The sequence below is a fragment of the Contarinia nasturtii genome, unplaced genomic scaffold (assembly GCF_009176525.2).
Source record: "Contarinia nasturtii isolate CC-2019 unplaced genomic scaffold, AAFC_CNas_1.1 Cnas_scaffold_2426, whole genome shotgun sequence".
NCBI classification, from domain to species: Eukaryota; Metazoa; Arthropoda; class Insecta; order Diptera; family Cecidomyiidae; genus Contarinia; species Contarinia nasturtii.
This window is the reverse complement of record NW_022199747.1, coordinates 117,828-126,891: the sequence shown is the minus strand read 5'-3', so window position 1 is coordinate 126,891 and position 9,064 is coordinate 117,828. Positions and strand designations below refer to the sequence as shown.

At 33.3% G+C, this 9,064-nt stretch overlaps 2 protein-coding genes and 1 long non-coding RNA gene across 3 annotated transcripts; 2 read left to right on the top strand and 1 right to left on the bottom strand.

The window, feature by feature from the left end:
* The first annotated feature begins 1,720 nt into the window (after nucleotides 1–1,720).
* Nucleotides 1,721–2,994, top strand: LOC116348429 (synaptosomal-associated protein 29). Its single transcript, XM_031779430.1, has 4 exons — nucleotides 1,721–2,208; nucleotides 2,319–2,527; nucleotides 2,601–2,733; nucleotides 2,797–2,994. The coding sequence occupies exons 1-4, from the start codon at nucleotides 1,887–1,889 to the stop codon at nucleotides 2,838–2,840; spliced, it is 708 nt and encodes a 235-aa protein (XP_031635290.1). The 5' UTR covers nucleotides 1,721–1,886; the 3' UTR covers nucleotides 2,841–2,994.
* LOC116348427 (nuclear speckle splicing regulatory protein 1) lies at nucleotides 2,978–8,687 on the bottom strand. Its single transcript, XM_031779429.1, has 3 exons — nucleotides 8,587–8,687; nucleotides 8,282–8,522; nucleotides 2,978–3,789 (listed from the first exon to the last, which is right to left on the bottom strand). Exons 1-3 carry the CDS (start codon nucleotides 8,604–8,606, stop codon nucleotides 3,052–3,054), a joined length of 999 nt encoding a protein of 332 aa, XP_031635289.1. The 5' UTR covers nucleotides 8,607–8,687; the 3' UTR covers nucleotides 2,978–3,051.
* LOC116348430 lies at nucleotides 6,511–7,825 on the top strand. Its single transcript, XR_004201806.1, has 3 exons — nucleotides 6,511–7,276; nucleotides 7,387–7,625; nucleotides 7,721–7,825. It is a non-coding gene; the product is annotated as an uncharacterized LOC116348430 (long non-coding RNA).
* Nucleotides 8,688–9,064: the final 377 nt, after the last annotated feature.

The following is a 9,064-nucleotide window of genomic DNA, read 5'->3' as shown; positions in this document are numbered from 1 at the left end:
ATTTAAAACAAAATAGATAGAATTGAATAGAAAACATACTGAGAAAATTATTAATCTCATTCAAAACTACTAGATGTAAGAATATAATTATTTTGTATTTATTTGAAATATATTCAATAAACCACCAAGGCGAAGGAACGCTGTTCGGTGCAGCTATTATTATAATTTATGGTTACAGCACATGGATTCTTATGGTTACAGCACATCCAAATTTGAACGAAAACAATATATTTAAACACGATCATTAGTAATCAGCAAAATAAGTTATGAAAAAATGCTAAAGTGTGTCAAAAATTGGGTGTTTACTTCACCGCATAGCATGTTGCATTGAAAAATTCAAAATTTTGGACAGTGAAACATTAATCGCCAAATCGAACGATGAATCAAGTGCAAGTGGTTTCTTTTGCATTGATTATGTTAGGGCACTAATATATAAGACTGGAGACGTCGACAAACCGAAAGGGGTGTTTGTTCTGTAGGATCTTCTTTGGAAGGTGTTTACTAGCCATTATTCTCGAATTTGGTGCTGAAACGTAGGGTAAAACCTCCATTATTTGCTCCATTATCAACCAATTACTGTTGGAATCGATAGAATTCATTGGGAACTATCTGACTTAAGACAGAATTTTGCTTTGCAAGCAGAAAAAACCACACTAATGGCTCAATTCTTGAAAAATAGCATTTCCATGAAAAAAGGACCATCTTTTTAACTTCACAAAAAGACACCATATTAATTATTTCTCTTCTGTTTTTGGATGTTTGTTATAGGCGAAGGTCCAAAATATTTGAAACGTGCAACAATCGATTGGATGGATTGAGAGAAAGTTGAAATAAATTGACAAACCGGTCTGCCAAAGTATGATTTTGAAGGTTCGGCGCATACTAAGAAAAATCGAAGACAATGGTAGATTGAGTGTAATGCAAATGTGCTATTCGATAGCCTATGAATAAAGGTTTATACCAATAAAAAAGAATTCAATATTGAGTGTTTGTTGTTCAAATGGCGAACGTCTGAATTTGTGCACATTTTGAGTGATACACGTGTTATTTATTGTATTTTTAAACAATCAAACATATGTATTGGGGGGTTTTTGGGTATGAGAAAACCGAATATGACTTTAGTTTTGCGATACAAAAAAATTTCAACACACTTTTCATACAAAAATTTCAAAAAATTTGGAATTTTGTATGAAAGCCATGCCTGTATGATATCGTAATGAACTGAAACTTTGCACAGGTTATTTTTTCACACGAAAATAACATTCCGAGAGTTTGAAGAGATTTGAATGGATAATAGGGGTACCTCCCGAACAAAATTTTGGATTTTTCGCTCAAAATCGAAAATTTTGTATATACTCAATTGTATTGAAATTTCTTCAAACTTTCAGAATGTTAGCTTTTTGTGAAAAAAATAACATCTGCACATTTTCACATGATTACGATATCATACAGGCATTGAAAAGTCCATCAAAAATTATTTGTATTGCAAAACTTATATCAGATTCAGTGGTCTCATGAATTCATATTTACGAAAAAAGATACGTAATAAATGCATATTGTGGATCCCAGTGTGGAAAAGTTCATCTTACGGATGTAAGACCTTATATATTTTTTTACGATAGATGGTGTTACGGCATGAATGGAGTGACTACGAGTAGCTTTTCATGATTGGAAAAAATTTCACATACATGCTCTCACATACAGACTCATACATAAATGACAGATGTCAGCAAAGTAAAAAATTCTTTGTTTATCAAGATTATTGTGACTTCCACAACAATTAATTTTTTTAATACATTTTTTGACAACCTTTAGTGAATCCATTTCATCAGACTCTTTGATTGAATTATTTGTGAGTTTCAGTGCAAAGCAAAAAGATTGAAGCAATGTCAGGATACAGATATACAGCTAATTCTGCGAATTTATTTGATGACGATGATATCGATGACGAAACATTTTTGAAAAATTCATCACGAGCACGGCAAGATCAACCATTTAGTTATCAGGAAAAAACAAGAGCTATTGAGGAACGCACACTTGCGTCTTCAAATCGAAGTTTGGGTCTTCTCTATGAAACTGAAAAAGTTGGAGTTGCAACGGCTGAGGAGCTAACACGACAACGCGAACAATTGGAAAATACCAATAAACATCTAGATGATATTAATCAAACATTGCGTTTCAGTCAAAAACATTTGAACGGCTTAAAAAGTATTTTTGAAAGCATATTTACTTTAAAATTACTATTCCATTACTTTAAAATTTCATTTTTTTTTCTGTTCGGTTACTTATTGTTTAATTTCCATTTTTTTTATCCTTAGGTATTTTTGGTGGTTTGAAAAACTACATTGCTGGGCAAAGAGATGAACAACCTCTTTCACAAGTAGCGCCAACACCAACAGTTGATAAAAGAAACGTCCAATCGTTTTCACAATTACATGGGACAAATATGCAGTCAGAAAGTATTTTACATCAGTCGCAATCAACAATTACTGGTACAGGTGGAAATTTCAACAAACAATTAGATAAAGTAATAAGTTTAAACTTATATAAATTTACTAAAAACTTTTTGTAATTAAAAACTTTAACTTATTTCGAGAAAGAACTTAGACGAAATGGCAGGAAGTTTATCACGTCTAAAGGGGCTTGCAATTGACTTGAATCAAGAGATTGACGATCAAAACGATTTAATCGAAAATATTACGACTAAAGTAGAAAATGTTGATGCTAAGCTCGGTAATTTAAAAGTTATACTACCTATGAGTAATATAATACAATATTATTTTTTTGTCATTCCAGGTAGACAAAACAAAGAAATTAATCGTCTATTGGGGAAGAAATGAGTTTTTCGGAAATATATCAAATTTGCAGCCAATTAGAGATAAAATTTATTCATCAATATTATATATATTATTATTATTATGTTTATTTATCGGAATACAGTCTCAAAACTTCTATAACAAAGAAAAAAATTCCAGTATCATTTTACGCAACAAATCAAAGAATCGTTTCATTAACCTTTATTTCAATTTTAGAATTTTATGTATCCAGCGTTTAAAAGTAATTGCAATTTCCCGTTCCGGCGATTTGCTTTTTTCGTTCGTAATATCGGTTAACAGCTGCAGTATAATCATCTCCAACCGTCCGTTTTTGCCATATTGCGAACGATGGTTTATTCTCCAAAGCAATAATTTGAGCTTTATTAATTTGTTCTCCGTCCTTTTTCACTTTCTTCGTATTTGATTTATCTTCTTTCAACAAAATGTCTTTTAATACTTCTTTCGTATTGTTATCAAAATTTATAACAGTTTGTACATTTTGTTCTTCAGAGTCTGAGGAGGAGTCAATATCGAAATCTGAGTCCGCATCCAAGTTCGATTGTAAATGAATATTTTTTTTTCCTGGAGTTTCTGATGTTTTTTCTTCATCTAAGTTTTCACTTCGTTTTCTATATACACGTCGCTTGCTTGCTCTCTCTTTGTTTTTTATTTCCTCGTTGGCACATATTTTTTGTTCGTAGATATGACGATAGAAGCCACTTAAATCTTTTTGTTTGCGTACATCGCCAACACTCTCCAAGTATTCTTCGCGTCGTGCTTCATCTTCGACCGTTTTCAATTGTTCCAATTTTTGCCGATAGGCAGAGGTAACAAAAACCTCCTTATTTTTAAATTGATCGCCCTCAGCTTCACGTTCCCGTTGCATTTTTCTCTCAATACGTCCCTCATGTTCGATTTTCCGCTTTTCCGCCGTAATTAACAATTTGCTAATGTATTTTGATTCTCTATTTACCTGGGAGGATAAAAACAAAAATGTAAAGTTTTAAGTTCACTTTTACGTTGAAAAATGTAAGGTTTCCAATCTAATTTACGATTTTATTTATATTTGCTGCGCAACATAATGTAAACATGTTTTTCCTAAATATGAGCATAGACTCCTGTTTCTACAAATGATTACGCTTGAGGAGAGACGCGAGATGGCGCAGGTGTCTTTTATATTCAAAATTATTAATGGAGATATGAAGTCGAGCCATATATCAAACAGTTTAAATTATCATGATTCAGCGCATAATATCCGTGCAACGCCGCTTTTTGATATACCGATTGGAAGAAGCGATTACACGAAGTGTGAACCAATTAATTACATGCTTATTCAATGATTATTATACGAAAAAAAAAACCAAACAGTGATACTACTTTAATTGATTTAGAAGTAAATTTATCAACAGTCAAACTGAGAATTGAAAAATATTTAAAACAAAATAGATAGAATTGAATAGAAAACATACTGAGAAAATTATTAATCTCCTTCAAAACTACTAGATGTAAGAATATAATTATTTTGTATTTATTTAAAATATATTCAATAAACCACCAAGGCGAAGGAACGCTGTTCGGTGCAGTTATTATTATTATTATTATAAATTGCAAGTCATACGATTCTTTTGTACACACAGAAAGTATTTTTAATTCAAGTTTTCGAAACCACAGATGATCATGGGCCCCAGCAAACAAAAATGTAACGTTTTTTTATCTATTTTAACGTTGAAAAATGTAACGTTTTCACCCATTTCGGTGGTAATTTTCGTGTCAATGGAAAGTTGATGATTATATGCATGTTATCACTCTCTTTCAATACTTCTTTAATAAGTCATACTGTGTATGCCCGAATGTTCTTGATTGTGTGCACACCAAATTCAAATCGAAACCGAATATTGTCACATTTCGTTCACAATTTGACGTTTCACAGTAATTTTACATACTCAAGAGACAAGTCGTGATCGTGTTTTTAGTTTTATTCATTTGGACAGTAAATTTCTTTCATATAAGTCGAATTGTTGTGTGTGTTTGCAAAGAATAATGGATTATTCCCACCAAATTTTGCGTTCGACTTTGTTTTATATTGCAAACAACAAAGCATTCACAAACCTGAACAGTAAATATTCCAAATCAACTGGAAATTCGTTCGGCGGGTTTGATGCGAGAAGATTTAATGCAGAAGAAAGATGACGTTCAACTTCGGTCATTGTGTAATTTGGATCGCATCGATTTTAAAATGTGCTTTGATTTAAGTTTCATCTGGAAAACCGATTTCTTTGTAGTGTTTTGTTTGTTTAGATTTAGTGTGCTTGTGTTTTTTTTTGCATCGTCATGTGTTTATAAGTTTGCGTTCAACGGAGAATATGCGACGAATTTTGCGAAGCATTCAGAAAGAGAACATCGATATTGAATTAAACTATTGTTAATTTGTTTTTGTGCAGTGTTTTCCAATGGATTCGTTTGATCGTATACCATCAGAGTTATTGTTATTTTTGAAAAATCCCGTATATGCCGCAAATGTTTGTTGACATTTTTCAGAAGCACACTTCACTCTCTGAACACTTTTTGCATGTAATTTTTCATGCCTTTTTAAATTAAAATAATTTGCTTTAATTTTTGCTCCACAATAGCAACACAAAAAAAAACAATTGGTTTTATACAATTTAAAATATAATGGACAAGTATTTTATTTACAATGAATATTTTTTAGCCCGCTTAGCTGTCAAAGCAATGTAATGGATAGATGACACATATATATGTGTCAGATATATCTGACCGCCAGGTGGCTGTTTGTAGCTAAGGGGACAGATATATGCCTAAGTCGTACCGGGTGCATGGCCCGATAAAGAATGCTTGGGAAATGGTTTCAATTATTTCTACCAAGATCACATTCGAAATACCCAGACCAATCTCAACACTTATTGTTCAGAACATGTTGAATCGTTTTTTCAAATGAAACGCTGGTATTATAACATGAATATCAATGGCCATCAATACTATGGATCAAAATTCGACGGCATCGATATACGAAACGCAAAAGTGTACGCCACTAGTAACAAAGATCTGACACATGGTGATGAAAAGAGAACAAATAAGATGAACATTTTATTGTATGAACTGGAAAGAATCGGTTGGCGGTGTCAAAAAGTTCATAATGGACAATTGGTTCCGGTCACTGTCAATGAGTTCGTTAAGGACAATTGGTTCCAATCACTGTGGATGTTCGGTCAAATGCAACGCCAAATCGAAGTGTTTCATCAATATGCACAACAATGGCATGCATTTCGTCGCAATGGATTGATAACGAACAATCGACCGCCAAAATTGAACAATTTCGCACTTGTCCCGTTATGCCGATTCCAACTGAAAAACGTTCGATTGGATATGAAAGATATGTATTACGGCAAGCAGAAGCGGTTTCACTCGCAAATCATCACCAATAGTGTTTGCGTGTCAATATTGTACGAGAAGCCAGCGAAGGCTTGGGTGGAAAATTCGGAGCAGGCCACATTTAACAACATGACATATGCTAGTGCCATCGATCCGAACGAGAAAACGTGGGTGGCCGTTGTGCGCCGCCATATCAATTGAAACATTGAGGTAAATTAAGTTTGTTATTACAATTTTTTTCTTTCGGAACGTGATTGAAATTTGACGAAATTATTTAACAGGATAACATTAAAATATCCAATCCACGATTTCATTGGCAAACCGAGCAGAAGAAGAGAGATCGAAAGGCAGATCGATTGACCTGGTGGTATGTTGAAGAAGAACAACTGGATCTCAGATCGTACCCATTCATACCATCGCCGCGTGGATCCACATGGAAAACGTACATTCGGCATCGCATCAAGATGCTACGAATGGGAATGAAAGCATATGCGACTCGAAAATATGCACGATTGGATCTCGATCGCCACATCAAGGCTACCAAAACAAGTGATAAAGTTGCCATGCGGATAACGAACAACAAACCGTCTTGGATTTGGATTGGTGCTGGAGAAATGGCACCAAATCGGCCATGGGGCATAAAGAAGCGGAAAAGATGCCCGGGAACGCGTAAATTGGCAATCAGTTTCAAGAAACAAGAGCACACAAAGGTCAGTTTTCAAGATGAATAACGTGTGCCAATTGTCACGAGCGATTTCCAAGAAACACCAATTCGCATCGCTTCAAAATTTGTCGAAATTGCATACCAAAACCGATTGTTGGACTACCACCGATAATTGTGACGAATTTGAGCAGACAAGAGCTTAAGAAAGAGCGAATTGTAGAGAGAGCAATCAATCCAGATCGTGAGAACATCGAGCGTTTAGTGCCAAAGATAAAAGTTATCTTCAAAACTTGGTCATTAACTCGAGAATACTATGAATTGGGTGATGCTGCACCAGAAGACATGATTGAGCACGTAGTCATTTGGCACCGTGACATTGTTGCCGCAAAGAATATTTTATTCAAAGGTATGTGCATAATTATACAATTGTATTAATATTAAATTGAGAGCAGAGCGTTAGGTGTTCAGTGTTCATATTAATTGATTAATGTTTTGTGTTTGTTTCTGATTTTATAGGAATGTGTCGTCTTTTTGGCATACCATTGGCCGATTCGTTGAAGAGACCTGACAATCCACACCATGCGAACAATGTCAACTGATAGTAGCATAAAATCAACAATAATCATAAGAAGAATATTTTAACAATTTTGTTAGTTACTATGCGTGAATAGTTTAAATCCAAGGATTTCTATTGTACCCTTGACCGCAGTACGGGTCCCTATTTAGGGCTGTGCGGAATATAAAAGAACCCGTAGGTGAGTACTTTATTGAATTGATAGTTTATTTTTGCATTCAATCTAACTGAATTGTTTTTTTCTTTTTTTTCCTTTCCATTTTGACGGTAAAATAGACTGAAACTACACACAAATCCCCAATATTGACCGTCAACATATGCCCGATAATGGATGAATTTGCGTCGACGCTATAGCGCATGGATTTAGTGAATGTATTGAAGCAATTGGTAAAACTTATTCAACTGATAGTCTCTTTTGAAAAATATGCCTCAGAGATGTCAAAAATGGTAAATTTAATTCGTTGTTGGTTGATTTTATATTAATCTACCAAAATTGAATTAAAAATACCACATTTTTTCTCTCTGTGCAAACATTCATAAATGAAAGAAAAGTCTATGAATCTTTCCAGCCATAGCTTCTGACAGTCGCGTCCCAGGGAGGGAAATTTTTAATTTTTCGTTTTTTTTTGCTCTTCACTTTTTTTGTGCGAAAATCCCAACAGCAAATCGAAACAGTATTTTCTCTAATCCATTCTCCAGGAGGGTAATCAGACCCTGAACCGAATGCAATTGAATTAAATTTTTTAAATTAAAATTTATGTATAAATAAGAATGAAAATAGTTGAAAAATAAACAAAAGAAACGATAAGAATAATAATAGAAAAATAATCGATTTACATTTGATCTAGAGTTTTTTTCTATTTCACGTTTTGCACTCATTTCGTCATAGACTTCATCGTATTGAAATATAGTTGGATCTTCTTGTTGAGCTGCTAATTGAAGAAGTCGCGCCTGTCGTTTTTGAGTGGCACTTTCGCCCATTGAAATTGTCTTTGTCGCTGACTCTTCATCAGATTCACTGTCACTTACAAATGCCAATAAACGTGTGGTTGGCTTCTGAGCTTTTATCAATCCGTATCTGAAATATAAAGTATTAAATATATTATATTATTATTATTAATTATTATTTTGTATATATTCACTTCTTCTCAGCCATTTTCATATGATAAATAATCTTTTGCCTTCCGCTTGTAATCGTTCGAACTACATTCTCTCAATGTCAAAAGAAGTGGAAACATCTGGCAGCTCTCAATCAATTACCCACGATAGATGGCGTCCATTACTACAATAGCTTTTATGATAAGGATAATTTTTTTTTTTCAAAATCACTTTTTTTACTCATTTCTGTCATTTATATTTTTAGGCATTAAAATAGAATATGAACTTTTTTTGAAGAATTAACATAAAATTTTATAAATATACAACAAAAAAGAGAAATAATTCAAACAACATTTGATTTTGGGTTTTCAGATAATAATAAAGAATTATTAATGATAAACTATAGTTTTGGAATAAAACTTATTAATTAATCAAATTTTATTGCCATAATAGTGTAAGTACATCAAATCATGGGTTTAACAATAGATTTGTTTTTTCCAGTATATATGCTAACATGTGCAC

Coding starts and splice junctions, on each gene's coding strand:
- LOC116348429 (XM_031779430.1), top strand. CDS start 1,887: ATGTCAGGATACAGATATACAGCTAATTCTGCGAATTTATTTGATGAC. Junction 2,209..2,318: donor ACATTTGAACGGCTTAAAAA/GTATTTTTGAAA, acceptor TTTTATCCTTAG/GTATTTTTGGTGGTTTGAAA. Junction 2,734..2,796: donor AAATGTTGATGCTAAGCTCG/GTAATTTAAAAG, acceptor TTGTCATTCCAG/GTAGACAAAACAAAGAAATT.
- LOC116348427 (XM_031779429.1), bottom strand. CDS start 8,606: ATGAAAATGGCTGAGAAGAA. Junction 8,523..8,586: donor ATGAAAATGGCTGAGAAGAA/GTGAATATATAC, acceptor TTTATATTTCAG/ATACGGATTGATAAAAGCTC. Junction 3,790..8,281: donor AAAAAAACTCTAGATCAAAT/GTAAATCGATTA, acceptor TTATCCTCCCAG/GTAAATAGAGAATCAAAATA.